This window comes from Magnolia sinica, chromosome 6 (genome assembly GCF_029962835.1).
Source record: "Magnolia sinica isolate HGM2019 chromosome 6, MsV1, whole genome shotgun sequence".
In the NCBI taxonomy this organism is placed as follows: Eukaryota; Viridiplantae; Streptophyta; class Magnoliopsida; order Magnoliales; family Magnoliaceae; genus Magnolia; species Magnolia sinica.
The window spans coordinates 103543523-103565766 of NC_080578.1; the positions used below are offsets into that span (position 1 = coordinate 103543523).

General features: G+C 39.0%; 1 protein-coding gene across 1 annotated transcript in view; it reads left to right on the forward strand.

Annotated features, from left to right (window-relative positions):
- LOC131249369 (peptidyl-prolyl cis-trans isomerase CYP57) overlaps window positions 1–22244 on the forward strand; it is a 36792-nt gene that overhangs the window by 8548 nt on the left and 6000 nt on the right. Inside the window, exons 2-6 of the mRNA XM_058250087.1 lie at window positions 9632–9810; window positions 9885–9986; window positions 11256–11365; window positions 11479–11617; window positions 13650–13872. Of these exons, the coding sequence (XP_058106070.1) occupies window positions 9632–9810; window positions 9885–9986; window positions 11256–11365; window positions 11479–11617; window positions 13650–13872 (753 nt within the window). The remainder of the gene's footprint in view (window positions 1–9631; window positions 9811–9884; window positions 9987–11255; window positions 11366–11478; window positions 11618–13649; window positions 13873–22244) is intronic.

Sequence of the window (22244 nt, forward strand, 5' to 3'; positions counted from 1 at the left end):
AATTTATTGTTTCGGCTTACAGCATCTGCTAACATTCGTCCGAGGTTGATCCCTCCCAGCCAGCTAGTATATATTGGAATTTTAAATCAAAAGAACGGCTTTCCACGATATTCTGGGAGATATATCCCTTTCGATTGTGCCACTTAGCTTGCTCCTTCAAATCGACCATGGCTGGAATGTGTGTGCCGTTTATGGCTCTAACACAACCCTAAGGAAAAGAATTAGAACTTATTTTTCCTTACTTTAGGATTGAATTTATAAAATGCAAAATATGTACTTACCTAAAAATAAGGGAAAAACCTCGTACTATTCAATATCTCAAGAGGCAACTCATTCTCGGGCGGTTTTAGAAATTCGGAATGTAGCCCGACGATTGCGTTAAGCATCCTATTGAAGTGACGACTAATCGTTTCCCCAGAATGGTTGAAATGATGCTGCATAATATGGTTCTTTACGTGATGGCTAAGTGTATGAAGGAAAATCACCAATCCTTCTTCTAAGGATACGCCAAATGTGCCTTGCAAGTGACTCTTCTCTCGTATAATGTCGCGAAGGCGAAAAAATGCATCTTTGTGCATACGAATGTAATTGAAGCACGTTAGCCCCGACCCATTAATAATTGGATTTGCAGCTTGTGCACCTGTCCAATTCCGTGGTTGTTGTTCATGAGGCTCTTCTAGCATATTATTTTGCTCAAGCCAACAGATCATTAGTACACTTGCCGCAGCTGCTGCCACCATGTTATTTAGCTCCATCATGAGATCTGAATCCGCCATGTTTAAGGTGTGTTTGGATAAACTTTTACGAATAATCAATTGTCCCACATAAAAGGCACATAAAGGTCAGAAATTGAGGTACTTGCACTTAGTGTTCGAGTTGTTGACGATATTATCAAAATATTGCCGATAATATCGGTATCGCTATTCTTGCGATACTAAAACCCCATTATTGCGTTTCTCTTCGGATTATCGGTGAAAAATTATAGATATCGGTGAAAAATCGGAGATATCGGCGAAAATCTTGGATTATCGCCGATAATATCAAGATTTTCGCACTGTGGCTACCAACTAGGATCCCTATCACGGGAAAACTGTGGCCAACAACCCATAAATCCAATAAATATGTAAGAAAACCCCTCTTTCAAAAAATCAAAAAAAATATCGGAAGTAAGAAAACCCTTCTTTCAGAAAAAATATCGGAATCGAGAAGATCGCCTACTTGTTGATCGGATCGGAAGTCGGAGCTCGGAAGAATGCATCGATCCACAGTGCCGGGTGGCATTTCGTTCGGATTTTCAGGTATGAAAATCCCCTTCCTGCATCAACCCTCTTTCAAAAATCCCATTTCTTCGGTGAAGATCTCTCTTTCACGAAATCTTAGGGGTTTTGTTTTGTTTTCTTTTCGTAAACAAAAACCCGTAATAGATATCGGGATTTTTTTTTCTTTTTTTTTCTTAAAGAAATACCAGCCTAATGAGGCATGCGCACCTTTGTACACGTGTCATGGGAGTGTAATCCGGACGGTCCATGTGATGCGGAATCACATGAAACCTCGTAGGGACAAATTTCATACTGATCTAAAACTATGGTGGGCTATAGAAAAGAGAAATGCAAATTAATAGATGAAACATTTTTCTTCTTTCATGGCCCACCAAAGTTTTGGATCAAAGTAAAAGTTGGGCCTTACAGGTTTCATGGGGTGCTGCATCACGTGGACCATTCAGATTTTGGACTCCTATCATGTATGATGGCCCACCAAAAAGTTCGCACTAGTTACGTACGAACTGGTTCGCAGCGAGCATATATCAACGGATTACACAGAAAACAATCCGTGCGTGTATAAAGGCAGCACAACCACTACATGTAAGGCCCACCATGATTTATTTATTTCATCCACTCCGTCCATACATGTTAACAGATAATTTTAGGCCTTTATAAAAAAAATTTGAGGTATATCCAATGTTCAAATGGACCACACCATAAGAAACAGTTGAATTGAATGTGTACCGTTGAAAAATATTTGGAGGGCCATGGAAGTTTTGGATCAATCTTCTATTTGTGTTTTCCCTTCATCCATGTCTGTATGATCTTATGAAGAGGTTGGATGAAAAATAAACATCACTGTGGGGCCTATAAAGGTTTCAATGGTGGAAATCATTATCCCCACTGTTTACAGTGGTATGATCTACTTAATCTTTGGATATGAATCAATTTTGGGCTCAACCCCTTAAATTAGATGGAACAACGGATGGACGGCGTGGATATACCACATACATTCAAGGTGGGCCCAAATGAGTGGTTAATTATGTTTAAACGGTGATCACTGAATCTCCACTATTTCCTCTCGTGTGGCTGTCCTGAGTTTTGGATCCACATGATTTTTTGTCTGATGTCCTAAAATGATCTAAAAAAACGGATGAACGGGGTGGATCCACATGATTTTTTAGAAACATTATGGTGGGCCCCACATAGCATCCCACTGCAATAAAGAACCCCCCTGACGCGGATTAGCTGCTGGCATAGGGACACTTGCTACCGAGGTGACGTCCCCAAGTTTTGTAGGCCCCACCATGATGTATGTGTTGTATCAACACCGTCCATCTATTTTTCTAGACCATTATTGGGTATGAGACAAAAAATGAGGTATATCTAAATGCCACGAAAGTGGGACAGTGACACCCACCATTAAAAACTTCTAAATGGCACGAAAGTTTTAGATCAAGTTGATATTCGTGTTTTCTCTTCTTTTGTGTCATTTTTAACTTTTGAATGGGTTGGATTTCAAATAACATTATGGCGGGCCTTGGGATAGTTTCAATTGTGGGAATCACTCTTCAAATGTTTTTTGTGGTGGGGTCCACTACAGATTTTTATCTACCTCATCCTTTGGCTCATGCCCTAAAATGATATCTCAAAATGGATGGACGGTGTGGATACAACACATAGTAGTGGAGCCTACAGAACATGGTGACGTCACTTCAGTAGTCGACCGCTACTCAACCCGTCAGTATCTAAGCTGCGTCCGCGCGGATCGGAAACGGATTGGCTATTCCCCTGCCACCAGCCATTGCTCTGTGGGCCCCACCATGATGTATATGTTTCATCCATGCCGTTCATCTATTTTTATAGATAATTTTACAGTATGAGACCAAAAATGAGGTATATCCCAATCTTAAGTGGACCACATTACAGGAAACAGTGTTGAATGAACATTGACCAATCTTAAAACTATTAGATAAACTCATTTTGATTACTATTTGAGTGATTTCTTACGACAACACATGCTTTTTGGCCCCCATTAAATGGAAACTTTTAATTTAATGTATTCTTTTTGCAAATTTTTCATTCCTGAATATGTAAATATATGTATTTAGGCATGTCCTGAAGTTTCACTGAAAATTTCCACCAATTTCTCCATGTTTCCCCCTTTTTCCCTGCATTTCCGGTTATCGGCGATATTATCGGCGATAACGATATTATATCTTTATCTCCGGCCAGTGAAAATTGTAGCGACACCGACAACTCGAACACTGCTTGCACTAATGTACAGGCTATGCTCCCAAAGTTGCTCTCCTTAATTCCTACCCTGAGTCTTGTAGTCTCAAATGATCAGAAGAACATTTAGGTGAGCTCCTTTTTCATCATCTAGATCTATTATTGATCAAATGCAACTTGTTGCAAAGATCTGCTTGTTAATCAAATCACTTTTTTACTTGTTGGTATTGTTATGTTCTGCAAATAACATGTGAGGTAACCATGGGAGTGTCTAGTATAGAAGCTGATAGTTGTTTGAAAGTTACAGGGAATCAACTTATTTTTCCATACTTAAATAAAAATTTAACTGCTGAAGCTGATGAAAGCCCATGTTGTAAGGATGAGCTAATTGAGGGGAATATATAAACTGTAACTGAGACAACATAACTTCAGTGATCGTCCCAAGCAATGTTGTCAAACCGCATATGCGGTTCTGTGCGATCGGATATGCTTGTGCTCATATGCAATCGCATAATTTTTATTTTTATTTATTATTTTTTTGAAAAAAAAAAAGGAGAAAAATTGAAAAAAATGGAGAAAAATATAAGAACCTAGGAGAAGCTTCCCTAAGTCAATAGATAACTAATATAGTAATTTTGCATATATAAAGTTAGTTTGTGACTTGTTGGAAAAATGAATGAAGTACATCAAATTCTACATTCAACAATATAGTTAAGTAACAAAACAATCAATAAACTATTTATTGTACAAATACAATTTTGAAGTTACATCTTAATGTTTATTATTTATATATTATAACACTAACACTACTTACAAGTTACAATTTACAACTTAGTTACAATAAGTTACAACTTAGTTACACTAACACTAACTTACATTCAAAAATATACTTACACAACTTATAGTTACAAAGTTTCACTACTTAGGAAAGTTTGATTTTTTGCAAAAATAAAAAATAAACAAACAAAATAATGTGCCAACAGTTGGCAGATATGCGATTGCATATCCTCGCACATTTGGCATATGCGATCGCATATGCACTGCAATGGCATATGCAATGATGGCATATGCGATATGCATATGGGAATTCACATATGCGAGTATGTGGTCGCATTTAACAACGTTGGTCCCAAGTTAACCTCCCTCACAAGCACACCTTAGTGCCAGTTTAGACATCTGGTATTTCGTGGATTGTGGGATCTGATAATCCATGCATTCACAAATTATGGGAGGAATGTATATTCCATCCACGAAGACATGGATGGCTTGGGATCTGATAACCTTCCACGAATGTATATTCCTTCTACTCTTCAGGCACTGAAGTTATCATCTTCTAATTTTCAGTTCAGGCCCTTGAAGTTATCATCTTCTAATTTCCAGTTGTTTCTGTAATACAATTCTGTGCAGATGGAGATTAATTGGTAGTGATGCCTGTGGTGAATCATGGAAGGGAATCTCCTGTGCAGGGCAGTTGTCATAGCCATGTGCTTAACAAGGCTAATTTCATCAATGAATGTCAAAACTATAAGTAAAAAATAAAAAATAAAAAATCCTACCAAAGATACTGATATGTACAATCAACATGGGCTTCTCAAACAGCCACAATAGCCCATGTAGTAGGAAGCAAAAAAAAAAAAACAAAAATGGGTCCTGTAAACATGGGCTTCTTAAACAACCACAATAGTCCACATAGCAGGAAGCAAAAAAAGAAAAAAAAAAAACAAAAATGGGTCCTGTAAACATGGGCTTCTCAAACAGCCACAACAACCCACATAACAGGAAGCAAAAAAAATAAAAATGGGTCCTGTAAACATGGGCTTCTCAAACAGCCACAACAACCCACATAGTAGGAAGTAAAAAAAAAAACAAAAATGGGTCCTGTAAACATGGGCTTCTCAAACAGCCGCAACAACCCACATAGCAGGAAGGGAAAAAAACAAAAATGGGTCCTATAAACATGGGCTCCTCAAACAGCCACAACAGCCCACATAGCAGAAAGCAAAAAAAAAAAAAACAAAAACAAAAATGGGTCCTCAAACAGCCACAACACCTGCAGCTTGACAACCGTCCATAGGCTGCTGACGTGTTAAGTGGGCCCACTATGATGTATTTGTTTTATCCACACCATCTATCCATTATTCCAGATCATTTTAAGTCATCAGCCCAAAAATAAGGTACATCAAAATTTTGGGTGGACCACATCACTGGAAACAATGTTGATTGAACACCCACCATTAAAAACTTTTGGTGGGCCACCAATGTTTTTGATCAAACTGATATTTGTTTTGTTCCCTTCATCCAGGTCTTTATGACCTAATCAACAGCTTGGATGTGAAACAAACATTACAGTGGGCCCTAGTAGTTTTTTAATGGTGGACTTTCAATCATTATTGTTTTCGGTGGTGTGGTCCACCTGAGATTTAGATATCCCTCATTTTTGGAATCAAGCCCTAAAACGATCCAAAAGAATGGATGGATGGTATGGATAAAACAAATACAATATGCTGGGCCCCACAGATCATCAACCATTATCCACGCCACCTCACCAAGCTGCGTCCGTCAATGCAAAAGCAAAAAAAAAAAAAGAGGAAAGAAAGAAAAAACGCAATAGAAAGAGAGAAAAGGGGTTTCCAACCTTGTTGAAGCTCAATGGGAGAGGGAGAAGTAGACTGAGAGAGGGAGAAGGAGACTTGAGAGAGGGAAACGGAGGCTGAGAGAGGGAGATGAAGACATTGGAGAGGGATATCTATTTATATAGCAATGGCCACCAACCTTCTTCAATACAGAGCTGCGATTCTCCCCAATGTCAGCCTCGTAGCCCTCATTGTGCTCGCATGTAGCTTGATAGACTTCAATGGCCGCTTGTAGCCTCATCTTCAATGGCTGTTCAACCTTCACTCCGTCTGAAGGTAGATATGCTTCTTCAATGCAGGTGTGATTCTTTCAAAAGATTTTCATTTAAAAATTTCCAACCGTTACCTGCATTGATACAGGTAACTTGAAAAACCACTCAAGTGTCTGTATCATTTTCGTCTCTTTCTCTTGTAAGAAAGTCACAGGTTGAGAGAAAGTTACTTGTGACTTTCCTCCCCCAAACACCAACTGTAACAAAGTCACCTATAACTTTGTTACATTTTAGAAAAGTTACAGGCATCCAAACAGGCCCTAAAACTAATTGCAAACTGAAATTTACTTGCCATGTGAAGCTCAAAACATTCACATGCTCCAATAGATAGGAAGAAGAAAAGAGACGGAGCAAGTTTCGACAGTCCTCTTGCCTTACGTTGGAGATCACACCACCCTCTACCCTCTTCTATCGCAAGAAAAACTCTTAGCAATACTTATTGAAAGAAAATCTTATAATAAGTTCTCCATACGCATAGCCATAAGAGCTTGTTTATAAGTCATGGAAGATTGCTCTTCCTAATCTACTACAACTAGACTTTCTCAAAGTGAGAAAGAAATAACTAAGAAAGCTTAAACAAGAGGAAATTGCAACCAATAAGAGACTCTTGCCACCTGTGCGTAAGTGGGCCCATATCTAGACCTATTCTTGAGCCCACGTGTGGGATGAGGAGCAACGACTCCCTGAGATCCAAGTGCCTTTAGATATCGGTTGACCCCTCCACTTGATAAGAAACTTCTGATATCCTCCTTGGCATGTGGAAACTATCTGATCATCCAGCTCATCTTCAGTGACTTCCTCGAACTTGTGTCATACGTTGGGTATCTGGATAGCTCATTCTCCTGTGCATTTGTCTTCGCGATGTCCAAGACAAACTGTAAGGCCTTCCACATTGAAAATAAGGTTGATCTTCATTTCGGGTGAAGTATGATCATGTATGTATTATTTCTTAGCTTCTTCAAAACACTATAAGGAACCCTAACACCCCCACCCCCACCCCAAAAAAAAAAAAAAGAAAAGAAAAGAAAAGAAAAAGTGCAGCTTGGTGTAAAGCCCTACTGTAAGCCTCAAGTCTAAACAACACCATGACCCTATCAGCCTATCCCCTTGAAATTGTGCGTAACGCTGTTGAACATTTGCATACCTTTGTAATTTTCATTATTAAGGGTCATCTTTTGCATGACTTCCTCATGCATCTCCTTGATATGCTATGTAAAAGCGTCAGTGTCTTGGCTCGGTCAAGTTGCAATAGGAAGGGGAACTAAATTGATAGGCTGTTGAGATTGAATACCTGTTGCATTCTCAGAAGGAGAGAGTCCTATAGTACAGTTCACTGAACTGTTATACACAAACTCGGCTTATGATAACATAAGGTCCCATGAATTGATGCGGTCACCCAAGTCCTTCCCAAGCGTGTACAGAGAATCTCTCTTCTTCCATATTTCTATCACATTGTCTGAGAAGGGAAATTCCAAATCTGATGAATCAATTGTTTAAGAACGGTGCCCTAGCTTTTTTAGAACTCTGATCTTGATCTCTTCTTCCTCTCTTTGCTTGCACGTTTTCAATCTACGTATCAGAGCCTCCAATGAAGGGGAAGGTGGTGTTGAAGATGACATCCAACTTCGTCCACCTCTGTATTGAAGAGTACTACAACAACACCATCTTCCATTGCATCATCAAAATTTTCCTCGTTGAAGGCAACAATCCCAACAACACCGACACTGGTGATAAAAACTCATTTCGGAAGATCGTAGCTGCCAAATACTTGACAATTTTTTTGTTTAGTTGGTTTTGGACCGTTGCGGATATGAACTTCCTATTGTGTTGCCAAAATCTCTGTGGGGCTTGCTGTGATGTCTGTGTGACTGTGACATCCACCCTGTCAATTAGCTTCGCCATCTCATATTAGAACGTGGGCCAAAAAAAGAGGCAAATCCAGAACTCAAGTGGGCTATGGCCTACACCACAAGAAACGGTAGGGATGGAAACTCTCACCATTGAAACATTCTTGGTGCCCACCGTGATGTTTATATCATAAAGTGATTCCCACCGGGATGAGGGGAAAGCATAAACATTTGCCTGCTCCAAAACTTTTGTAGACCTCAAGAAGGTTTCAATGATGAGCGTTCAATCCCCAATGTTTCTTGTGGTGTGCACCAACTAAATTTTGGAGCGCGTCATTTTTTGCCACACTTCTGAACATGAGCTGTTACAACAGATGGACGGAGTGGATGTTGCGCAAACATCATGGTGGGTCCTGCAGAGCTTTTGGTTACACAGGCTCCCTGTTATAGGGGTTGTAGGAAATCTGCGTGTGAGCATGGCTGTGTTCTCTTTCCCAACTGTCTGTTTGCTGAGCGCCAATGGCATTTTATTACATTTGATTTCTATTTGGGAGAAATCTGCATGAAATTTGTCTCTTGAACCTTTGGCTTGTGCGATGCATGGTACATGTGGCAGGTGTGGCCCACTTGAGTTTTGGATTGGGCTGATTTTCAGATTGTCCCCCCTTTTTTCTATTGAGGCTCACTCAATGAGTGTTGGATGGGAACATAAACACCGTGTTAGTATCAACGCACACAAACCTATGTTTGGCGACTCAGCATCTTCCCTGTTCTGTCGTGGCCCGCCTTTTTTGTTGATCGGTCAAATATTTGACCACAGGGCCTAGCAGCAAGTGGCTCACTCATTGTATGGAGCATATGTAACACGCACAAGATGGTGGTCCCCATAGATCTCGGGTGTTATTGTCACAGCCCCAAAAGAAGAAAAAAGAAGTAACCAAGCAGTTACCATGCACTTAACAATGCCAACACCCCCCCGGTGAAGTCCCATATTGGACGGACTATTGAATTAGTTTATTTATAGATGATGAATTCTTTTACTTAGCGTCTATCTTGTTATTTCTCAAGTTCTACCTTGTGCATGTATTTAAGGACTTCACTTCATGATTAAGGCAATCTAGGGTGTCTTAAAGGTTTACTAATTAAATGCTTTTCTTACACTCTTTGTAGAAAATACTGTTTCCGCATCCATTTCAACTATGGCTCTCCCCTTTTATTTTTCTTTGTAGTTATGATGGGTGATCGATACCCAATTTGGAACTGTCTTGATTGTGTTGTAATTGTAGGCGTGGAAATTCTTATGGGGAGTTCTCTAGGCTCACCACAATCACTAGCTAGATTCTGATAGGTCTATTGTTAAAAAAATTCATATCTCTTCTTTTCAGGTGGTGGAAGCATTTACGGGGGTGTGTTTGCTGACGAATTCCATTCACGGCTAAGATTCAACCATAGGGGCTTACTTGCATGTGCAAATGCTGGGTCGCCACATTCAAATGGTAGCCAGTTCTTCATGTCTTTGGATCGTTGCGATTGGCTTGACCGGAAGAACACCATTTTCGGAAAGGTATATGGTTCTGTTTCCCTTTCTTATTGTGAAGTGAATTCACTTTTTGTTGGATCTGATCCCCATATTTACAGGTTACTGGGGACTCAATATTTAATCTCCTAAGATTAGGTGAAGTCGACACAGATAAGAATGACCGACCATTGAATCCTCCTCCAAGGATCATCTCCATTGAGGTAGTTTTTATTTCACATGGTGCAACTTTGTTTAATACACATCTGTCATTGATTCATATGTGTGATATGTTTTAGCTCTTGATTACTTTGTTTCGGGTAGTAATGGGACATCTTATGAAAGCAATACTTGGTGATGCATGGTTAACTGATATTTGATAGAGTGCAAACGTTTATTCACTAATGAGCTCTTTGATGAGGAATTTAATGCATTGACTCACAATCAAATGAGCATATTGCCTTTCTAGAGAAAGAGTTGTATCTAGGGATTTCCTTATTTCTAGTGAATTTAGCTATCAGTAGAAATGTTAGATAATATTGGCAGTATTATCAATAATATTATTTTTGATATTTGGAACACTGGTGGCAAGTGGCAATAGATGGCAGCTCATAATAGCAAATGTCATATTCTTAGGAGAAGACTTCGATAGTTGGTTGAAAGACTTATACAGATTTGAAATGCTTGAAATCCATAGAATTAATAACCTTGTTGGGACCATGTGGCCGATTCCTGTTCACTTGTCACCTTTTCTCGAGTCAAGCAATGTAAACTACTCTCCAAGCTGTGTATAACAACCGTGTTACCTTCATTCCCTTCTTCCTTGTCCTTACTTTTGCATTGATGCTGAATGGCACCTTGACTCTTGTGAAGAAGAAGAAATAATATCAGTATTAACTCAGGTTGCTTGTTCATTACCTTTATACTTAAATCTTTGCCTATTTATCTTATTATTTTAGGCTGTTTTTAGTTGAACCAAATTTCATTAAATTTCACTATCAATCAGATAAATTCCGTGCAATATATCGTGAAATTTCATGATATGTGGTGCAACCAAGCACAACCTTAATTAAAAATCTAGAAGTAGCATTTAGCTTACATTACATGCTTGTAGCTCAAGCCTCACGCTTCAGAGGGGTGAATGCTATGCTACATGCTATTTTGCTATTTAAAACACTAGTCACTTTGGTGTGCTGTTTTGTATGGTTGATGAAGTAGGATTCATATAGTCGACCACAAATAGCTAGGACAAGCCTATTATAATGATGATGATAGTTTGATATGCTTTTTTAGTTTATATGCATATTTAAATATGTAGTTGACATGATAGTTGGATTCAAAGAATATTTTCTGTACAATTCCAATTTATCTCATTGTTGCAAATGAGCTTTCTCTTTCTGATTTGAATTGAGAATGTAGCTTTTTCATCAAGCAATAGCGATTGTTTATTCTTTTGAGTGTTATGGGATACAGTATTGAAGTCTATGCTTCAGGTATTGTGGAACCCTTTTGATGATATAATTCCAAGGAAAGCACCTGAGAAGTCGTTGTCTTATTCTACAGCTGACACTGAGGGCAAAGATCAGAAGAGGAAAGCTGTGAAGTAAGTTAAGACATTTGTATGGATGGTGAAAACATTCATTCAGTTTTGGCGTTCACATGTTTAAAATTATCCCAATAACCCAGTAAGGCACATGTCTTAATTCCAATGTGTAGGAAGCTCAACTTGCTATCTTTTGGAGAAGAAGCAGAAGAAGAAGAGAAAGAGCTGGCAGCAGTGAAAGAGAAGATTAAGAGCAGTCATGATGTATTAAACGATCCCCGTCTGCTTAAAGAAGCACCAAAAGAGGAATTGGTAATGCCCAATCGCTGCATTTTATGGTTTCTGCCATTTTTCTACTGAAGATACATTCCTTGTGCAATATTCATAGAGGATTAATTGTTCTTTGAACCTTATGCCTGATTATCATGCCATTTTCCAAGCTCGTTTTAGACTCAAGATGTCGTTATTCACTTCCTAAATGTTGTATTCAGTTACTTCCTGGATTCTTCTAGTTTTTGCTTAGGTGATTATTTGGGTTCTGTTTAAGACTATGATCTGAGTCTCAGAAAGTGAAACTATCAGCTCATCAAACAGTTGGCTTCTTTGGTCATCTCCTCATACATCTCAGAAACTGAAACTAACAGCTCATCAAACAGTTGGCTTCTTTGGTCATCTCCTTGTACATTTAGGTGTTCATTTTTGGCTTTGTATAAGGGGAATTGAAACAAAGCATAACTGAAGCTTGTTTCTATTTCGTTCTGTTTGTTTGTTATTTAACTTTTGCGTTGGGTGAGTCTGTTGTAAAGCAGTTACATTTTCATTTATCGCTAGCCTTCAGCATAAACAGAACCATGGATCTGTTCCCATGTTACCATCTCTTCTCAAAGAGTGCGGACATCATAGTCGGAACTTGGTACAAGTGGGGCTTATGATTCATCGATCCTAACCCATGGCGTGGATGACCTTGAATGAAAATAGGCTCTCCCACCCATCATGTGGGTCACGTGTATGTCAAATGTGGATCTTTGGCAAGTTTCTTAAAACTGATGTTCGCATACACTTGGGGCTCACATGATTACGGCCCATGACTAATTTCTAAGCCATGTTATTTGCATAGTGGGGCCCACCCTCCACATGGATCATGTGCCCATGCATGTTCAAGACTGGTCTTTATGTATCATGTGGAGATATAAGAATACAAATCAAATGTAAGGCATGATTGTAATTGAATCGTCTATTGGGGGTCAAATTATTATGAAAAGAAAGAGGAATGAAATTAGTATCCTATCGCAACCAGCAATGGGTCATGTAGGCTTCGTAGCACCTACTGCCAATAGAGATGGCAATTCTCGTCTAGGGTCAGGCCAGGATTGGCCCTAGCCTGGCCTTGGCCTTGGCCCTAATTAGGTGGAAAAAGTCCTGGTAGAGGAAAAGAGTTAAATGATCAAGTGTTTAATGTACTTCCAATCTAATTTTTGGGGGTATCCTCCATCCATGATGACTCCCACGTACAAACAGTTTGGATCAGTGAAACATGATCTGGAATCCAACATGACTTCAACTACACATGTATGTTTGTATGAGACCTCTAACAAGTGTCTTTAAACCGTCCATTCTTACTATAGAATGGTGGCCTGCTTGATGACTAGACCGGGCAATTTATTGTTGGCCCCTGCTTGGCCTGGTCTGAGCATCGGTTTAGATTTTAAGCTGAGGCCCAGCCCTTGGGCCAAGTACAGGGGCCCAGGCCCTGGCCCTACAAGGTTGAGTCGCCTGGGCGGGGTTGGGCCAAGTGATTGCTTTTACATCTTTCTCATTGGCATTATTGTTAAAAAACATCTAGTTGCATTATTGTGCCATGTAGAAGATTTTTAGGGCATAGTCCATCCATGGTGGCACTTTTGATAGCAGCAGTGTGGATCTCCAAACCATGGGCTCCACATTTACAAACTAGAGGATATTATTCTCATCCTTAAGTCGAGGATTGTATGATTCCTGTCTTTACTTCATAATGTGTGCTGATATATTATTCTTTTTTGTAAATGCGTACTATTGTAACTTTTCTTTGCAGATCTTATGCTTTCAAGATTATTTGACCCAAGCTGTGTGGCTGTTGGGTTTAGCTTGTTGAGTTCATTACTCCCGACTGTCCTTGTATGTGTATAAGCTGGCATCCTTTATCTGGGATATATATGTGGAACATGAGTGTCCATAGATTTATGCAATTTTCCATGTGCCATCTTCATTAAACAAGATGAAGATATCTTTGCTTTGAATTTACTTTTGCTTTATTTTAAATGTTCACAAAGGGCACATAATATTCATAACCAATTTCTATCTGCAGAATGCGTTAGAAGTCCAGAGGAAAAAGGATTTGCAGATATCGGTCAGAGAAGCTCTAGCCTCTAAGCGTGACAACACTGAGAGACAATCAGATATCAATCTTTCTGATGGTAATGACCTGAGCGATGATGATGAGGCCAAATTTGATGCACGGATGCGTCTTCAAATTCTTAGAAAGCGGAAGGATCTGGGAGAAATCACCAGTCGGCAGAAAATGACTGATGGTAGTGTAAACTTCGAAATCGTTCTGCCAGTACATCTAATTATGTCTTTACTGGAATCACCATATAGGCATGTAAGGCTTATGTAATGCCAGTACTTTAATCATGTTCCTGCTATTCTTTCATCTTATACTGTTCAGTAACATTACAGTTTCTTTACATGCAACGTGCTTATTTGTTTCTAGACTTTGAAAAATTATGGCAGTGGATGAGCTAATGAGCCATCACTCATGCAATTCTTCTTTGCAACTAAGAACCTGTTTCTTGTTGACTGTAACCATTTAAATCTGATTTGTTATTCAGAATAATTATGTTGTTTAACTTGGATTTGGCATTCTCATATAATAATTGTCTAATTTCAGTGCATGTGTCAGTTGATACTTTCAGTATCACTGGTCAGCAATATGCAACCAAGGGAGAACAAAAATTACATCGTTACATGCCAATATATCGTCATGTGGTGAGGGTCCTGTTATAATAATACGATATTGATTGACACTTGATGTTAGCAATGTGTGACATACTCCGCATAAATTTTTTTAAAGAAATAGAAAAGGTTATTTTTTGCCCAAATCTATTTGTGATTGGATTTCTTGGTATGTTTTAATAACTCCACTCTAGTTGTTTCGCATCAAAACATGAACTTGGTATAGAAATTGCAATCTGGGAGCACAACTAGACTTGAACCTATAGACACCCCACCTAAAATGAGAATAAGTTATTCTTTGAGCTTTAACTTGACTTCAATAAAATGGTCTCCTATTAACTTAGAAATCATTGAAAATCCAAATGGGTCAAACGTGAAGCATCCTCGGCACGTCTCGTAGACAACCATTGGAACCAACCGGCTAGCGCCAAATCCAGCAAAGATCCGGTCACGGCTGTGCATCCGAACTCCAGAATATCGAGAAATCTTTGTACGTAGCATCTGATGTGCCAAAAAGAATAAAATGAGCTCTCTCTACCCAAGGATCACTCTCCTTACTACTTAGTCTCCACCGGATAATGCGGTGTTAAGGTTTGAAAAGTCACATATTTGAAATCGAAAAAAATACGGTCGTTCTTGTGTACAAATTGGCCATGATGTTACGGAAAGTAAATTTCGACGTCAAATGATCCCCTATTAAGGTGATTTATGGTACATTGAAAATGTGGTCAAATAATCTTCCTAACGAACTTAAGTTTCCTCCAATCCGAGTTATGATGAGGAAAATTTGGCCCGCTTATTAAATTGCGCATTCTCGAGTGGCTGAAATCGTAATAACTCTAGCCACATTTTTGACTGGTTAAATGAGGTCTGGTTGAAGTGGTTTCAATCTCATTTAAAAGTTTCTCAAATGACCTTTCCAATAAGCCTAAGATCACTGAAACTGGACATGTAACAATGAAGATGTGAGCATTTGGTCAAATTGCAAGTGATTGGTTTCGCACACCGAACAACTGTACTTTTGATAAGTCAAATGAGGTTCGATTAAAGCGATTTTAGTTTCGTTGGAAAGCTTATCCAACGATCTTTCCAGTGGATCCAAAATTACTGAAAACAAACAGAAAACAAATAGAAAACAGAGAAACTACATACATTTATATGGCCATAGAAAAAGACAATAAAATTTTAATATTTAAAAAAGTAATCATTGTGTTATATATATAAACATATAAATATATATATATAAGTAATCATTACTTTATATATATATAATGTTATCATTGCTTTTATATATATCAATGTTTTAAATAGTTGTTGCTCGTTGCGTAGTGTTTAACCCTTTGTAGCGTATAGCTTAAGCTACATGATACTTATATTTTTTAATTTTAAAATATATATATATATATATATATATGGCTAACAGATGATTCATTTTTTCAAGTATAAAGTTTAAACAAATTATTAATTATCATTTATCAAAAGCTAATCTACATATATAAAATTAAAAAACAAATCAAATAATTATCGCTCAACAACTTTCTAAAAAAACCACTTTAATTAATAATGTCTAATTGAAACCACAAGTCACAACTCACAAGGATGAAAAGAAATAAGAATCCCTTAGATTAAGAGTATTAAGGACGATATATATGTCATCTATATTCGAAAACCCTCTTTTAAAACCCTTTTTATTTTTAGTTTTAAAGTTTTTCAGTGTGCGAGTTTCACACAAACTTTAACAAAGGATCACCACCATTTTAAGTGAAAGTAAATATAAAAAGGTTTGGTTTTGACTTTACTTTTTAATGTTTTTTTATGATGTGAATTTTACATAATAAAAAAAACTTAAAAAAGAAAAAGAAAAAAATACATTGTAGCATATGCTACAAACTTTACACGCTACGTAGCTGTAATGTATGCTATGACCCCTATAGCGTATGCGCTATAGGGGATTTACCAGGGTATCCCAAATCGGTTACGTATCGGCCGTAACCGATACGTAACGGTAACGGTGGGACCCGTTACGCGAATAAAAAAAAACAAAAAAACAAAAAAAAAAACCTTACCTTTTTTGCTTTCTTCTCTTCTTCTTCTTCTCTTTCTTCTTCTTCTTCTTCTTCTCGAGCAGCTGCGGCTGCGGCTGCTACCTCTTCTTCCTGTTCTTCTTCTTCTTCTTCCTCTCTCTCTCTCACTCTCTCTCCTTCCTGTTCTTCTTCTTCTTCCTCTCTCTCTCTCTCTCTCAATCTCTTCTTTCCCCCTTTCCCTCTTTTTTTCTTTTCTTTCTTTCCCTCTGTTTTTTCTTTTCGTTTCCCTCTCTCTCTTTTTTTTTTTTTATTTCCAGCAGCGGTAGGTACGTGTCACGCAAAGACGAGCGCTGACACTCCTCGAGCTCCGAGTTGGACGAACGGTTCAAAGGAGATCAAAGTTATATCGGCTCCACGGTGATGTATTTATCACATCTACACCGTTCATCTATTTTCAGAGATCATTTGAGAGCACCAGCCAAAAAATAAATTATATCCAGAGATCATGTGGACCACGCCAAAAATAGCAGCAGAGATAATGATTTTCACAATTAATTCATAGGGCGCACGGTAATGTTTATTGGGCCCCCCGTAATGTATATATTTTACCCATACCGTCTATCCATTTTGCCACGTCATTTTAAGTCAGGATTCAAAAAATTAATAATATCCAAATCTCAGGTGGACCACACCATAGAAAATAATGGTTATAGAATGCTCACCATTAAAAATTACTTAAAGTCCACTGTAATGTTTATTTTCAATCTAACCTGTTAATTGGGTCACATTGATGTGGATGAAGGGAAAACACACATGTCAACTTGATCTAAAACTTTTCTAGCCCCCAATAAATTTTTAGCGGTGAACGTTTAATTATTGTTGTTTCTTATGGTGCAATTTACCTGAGCTTTGGATGTGCCTCATTTTTGGGCTCATGCCCTAAAATTATTTGGCAAAATAGATGGATGGTGTAGATATAACACATTCATCACGAGTTAGGCCCAAAAAACTTTTACACGTGTGCTGCACTTTACATCCGAGTCCCTCATAATTCAAGCTTTAAAAAATTGTACACAAGACATATATTAACTTGAAATTTGACAATTAAATTATGGACTGCAATTGCTAACTCACAATGCCAAAATCAAATTATTTGAATAGTTTTAATTATTAATTTGTGAACTTTTATTTTTTAAAATAGGGCCTTTTGATTTTTTATTTTTTTTATGATTCACTATCCAATAAATGTCCACCAATTTATAAGTGGGATAATCACAATAAATGGCATGAATTTGAGGCTGATTTGGAGAATAGATTGGTCCTCCAAGTCAGTCCCAAATTGGCAACGCCATCTACCTAAATTTAATTTCATTTTTTTAAAGAACTATTGGGAGAAATGATATCAAGTTGTTAAGTATATAAATTACATATTTAAAAAATTAAATATATGAATTTTGTAGTCAAATTCAAATTACCTAGTTAAAAAATTAATCAGACAGTCCGATACAACTTCTTACCAAAGAGTGGACCGTTACACTACTATAAACATGTTCCAATTTATAAATGAATGCATATTTGGAATGCTTAGAATATTTCGGATTTAATCTATATTTTTTCATATTTTTTAAAATAAAATTGCGCTGTTACGGGCCGTTACGCCCCCGTATCCGTATCGGTTTCGGAGGGCACCGTTATGCCAACCGATACCGATACGGGACACCTTGGGATTTACACTATTTAGCTACGCTGCGTAGTGCTACAGCTACACTACGCTACGCTACATAGCATACGTTAAGAACTCTATTTAAAACATTGATATATATATATATATATATATATATATATATATATATATATACGGAAACGCTCACCTACGAACTTTTTTGAGAACCCATCCTACTTGATGTGGATCCAAAATCTGAACTGTTCATGTGAAGCAACACCTCGTGAAACCCCCACGGCCCAAGTTTTACTTTGATCTAAAACTTTGATGGCCCATGAAAAATGAAAACATTGTCCTCCCTTGATTTGCATTTCTCTTTGCTATGGCCCAACAGAATTTTAGATCAGGGTGAAAGTTTGTCACATGGGGTTTCATAGAATTCTGCATCACATGGACCGTTCAGATTAGACACCCATGACACTCTCTATATATAGATATATATATATATATATATATATATATATATATATATATAGGGAAAAGGTACTATGCGCTCGACCTCACGAGTCCGTCCCATGAGGTCGAGCTGTGTGGGCCCCACCGTGATGCGTTTCGAACATCTACCCCATTAGTCAGATGCACCATTCCATTGTGGGCCTAGGTCTCAAAAATCAAGTCAATCCATGACTTGTGTGGGCCACACCACATACAGAAGTGGAGAGGGGCCGTGCACCATTAAAACATTCATAATCATTTTTTGGGCCCACCGAGATGTGTTTTGCAAATCCAGCCCATCCATTATGTGTGTCCCACTTGGATGAGGGTTCAGACCAAGTTTCAGACGCATGCAAATTTCAGGTGGGCCCCACCAAGTGCTTTTATATGTTTTAACGGTGTCTTCACATGATTTTAGATGGTATGGCCCACCTGAGTTTCGTATACGGCTGATTTTTGGGATATCCCATAATTTAAAGGGGACCCATCAAATGCACGGTGTTGATGGTTGACACGCATCACGGTGGGGCCCACATAGCTCGACCTCACGGGAGCTTATCGTGAGGTCGAGCGCATAGTACCTTTTCCCATATATATATATATATATATATATATATATATATATATAAAACTTTACTGCATGTAATGTCTGAAGCCAGATATAAAATATTTTATTTAAAAAAACTACGGTGCCCACAGAAGTCATTGTAAGGTCGGCAAGCTGTGTCATCTATATAAGGAATCTACAACCATGCATACGAGAGGGGGGAGAGAGAGTAGACAACGAAGGAGAGAACAAAGAGTAAAAGAGAGACAAAAGGAAGAGAGCGAGAGAAAAATACAGAGAGAGTGGAAAGAGAGATAGAAAAGAGTTCGAGGGTTGGAGTTCACGTGAAGGCACTACTTGAGGTACCTTAAAGATTTTTGACATGTTGACATGCTGCCTGACATATGAGACAAAATAAGCCCATTAAAGAAGTCACTGAATCTAAGAGTTTTCCTACCTTAATTCAAATCGCATTCCAGTCCACATATTGCAAGTGCATCTACTACATTCACATTTTCATTTAACTTTATTATCCGTTATTCTCAATTTTCCATCTTTTTTTACTTTATTTGTCTGCCTAGGGTTTTAAATCCTACGAAGCAAGGCTAATTTGCACTTCATTTTATTTTTTTGGTATTTTCACTTTATTTGCCTACTTGAAAAAATTTCCATTTCCTATCATGTGTGTTCAGTTTGGAAATACGAACATGCCACTTGGCTCCATGAAGTAAGGCTAGTTTGCATTCCATTTTATCTACTACATTTTTACTTTATTTACCTACATGGGGCTACTTGGTTCTGCGATGTAAGGCTAGATGGTTCATTTTTAAATTATTTTTTTTTCCTGCATGCCCAACCCCTATGGCTATTTGAAGCACGACCAAATATAAAAGTGCCAAAATTCTGCCAATCCCCTGAAAAATCGTGAAACCCCGTAAAGTAGAGACCCGCATGTTGCGCATGAGAAAAAGGGTGCCTAACCCATTCATTTTTCCTCACTGAGGCCCTTTCTCGAAATCTACGGTCGCAAACCAACCGCAGGAGTTACTTGAGTTGGGAAATCGTAAGATTCTCCAACCCTTAACCATAGATTTTAAGCTTCATTTGGCTAGTGGCGACTCCAAACCAAATGCATTTTTACACATGAGTCAATACTATACTCCAGCTGCATCGAGAAATTAAGATAAAGCCAAGAAGTGAGGGCACCTCACGTGCGGGGGCCAAATTTGTGAACGCACCCACACGCGAGGTGCTCTCAAGTGGTAGCTCCTCATCTGAAAATGTGACCGTCCATGGTGTAAGGAGTTGTCCAATTATGTGTGTGACCATTTCAGGTGGTGCTTCTCTGTAGATGTGCACAGGTGTTCCCAAACGGATATTTGGGCAAGAATCATCTCAAGCTGAGGCGCCACATCGTAGGCAACCTCATTCTTGGATGCAATTCTTGCTAAAGCTCCTTTGGGGTCACTCATAGGAATATCTCTCTGAAGGCTCGTCCGTTGTGGTTCATGTTCTCACCTCAACACATTCAAGATAATGCCAAGGTACTGCCTTGTTATTGAAGACGGGAATTGCCCGTCCCTGAAGAACCAGAGGAGGCTAAGATATTAAAAGTTGAGGGCTAATGAAGTTAGGATGACTGAGGGATCTCAACCAATGGACTGTTCCACTTCAGGTTGGCATTGTGGGTTGGTTCAGGAGCCCTGCCTTGGAGGACCAGTGGTTGTCGATTTGCTGGCTGAATGAGAATTGGAATGTGATTGGGTTCAAGGGCCTTCCCTTGAAGCATCAATGGCAGAGTGGGAGCATGATTATGATTGGGTCCTGACTTGGCAAGCTCATGTGATGTCGACATTGTGGGTTGGTTCAGGAGCCTTGCCTTGGAGGACCAGTGGCTGGCTGATTAGGAACTGGATTGTGATTGGGTTTAAGGGCCTTCCCTTGGAGCATCAATGGCAGAGTAGGAGCAGGATTATGATTGGGTCCAGGGCCTTCCCCTGAAGAACCAATAGTTAGCTTCATGGTTGACTGTGATGGGGAGCTAGATTGTGATTGGGTTCAGGGGCATTTTCCTATAGGACTAACATTGGAAGAGATGGCGGCCCTTGCAAGATGAGATGAGCGAAGGAATATCTTGGTTGTTCCTCAGGCTAAGATTTTCTGAAATACCTTGGGGTATTCTCCCTGAATGACGTTGACGATGGGATCATGAGATTGCCCAGTGTGTTGGGACTTGCTTGATGCTGTGGTAGATGATTCTGAAGTATGTTGTTGTTAGCAGTTGAGTCAACGGTCATAATCATGATTTTCTTTTGGTCACTTAAATTTTGGACCGCGTGCTTCAAAGAGAGACAATGCTCTGTTGTGTGACCCCTAGTTTGATGGAATGCGCAATACTCGTTTTCATCGTAGTTTGACAGCAAGGGGTTCGGTGGGGGCCTTAGGTGTAATGGGGCAAGAAGATGCTGCTGAACATGCGTGGTCAAAATGTCACTGTACAACTGGGCCAAAGGAGTGAACCCCGTAGGTTCTTAGTCTTATCTGTCTTCGGTTTTGGTTCGGGTATCGCGGGTTCCATTTGGTTTGCTACTGTTGAAGCTGTTGCCATTTTTGTCGTTGCCGAGGGGCAAACAATGCACCTTGTGTAGAGGCGACAAGGTTGTTGGTTTCCGTTAGCCGAGAGGTGGCAACGTTTCTGTTTCTGGTCCCATACTAGCTAGAGTTTTCTTCGAACTTGGCCTTCTGTGCAGGAGCGAATTGGTGTAGCCAAGGAGCGATTGTGCCGACTCTTATTCTGACTTCCATCTGTTTCCCTGCGTGGATAAGCTGCACAAAGTTGGCATATGAGTACGAGATCAGATATCCTGATATATTTGGATTTGCAGAATGAACAATCATAAAAAATTGTTCTTTATCATTGATGGGTGTTTTCATTTTGGCAGCCATAGCCCACCATCATCTAACATAAGCCAATAGGGACTCGTTGTTTCTCTGTTGAAGGGCAGCAAGGTCTACCCTTCTTGGCGCTATGTTCAGATTATACGTAAAGTGGTCTATGAAGGCCTGAGAAAGTTGTTTCTAGGTATTGATCTAGTGGTAATCAAGTGAGGTATACCAATCGAGCGCATCACCTTTTAGGGATTTCTAAAATAAGCGGATTAGTGCCCCATCATCGCTTGCCACAACATCAAGCTCGCCGCAAAAGCCTTTCAAATGCAC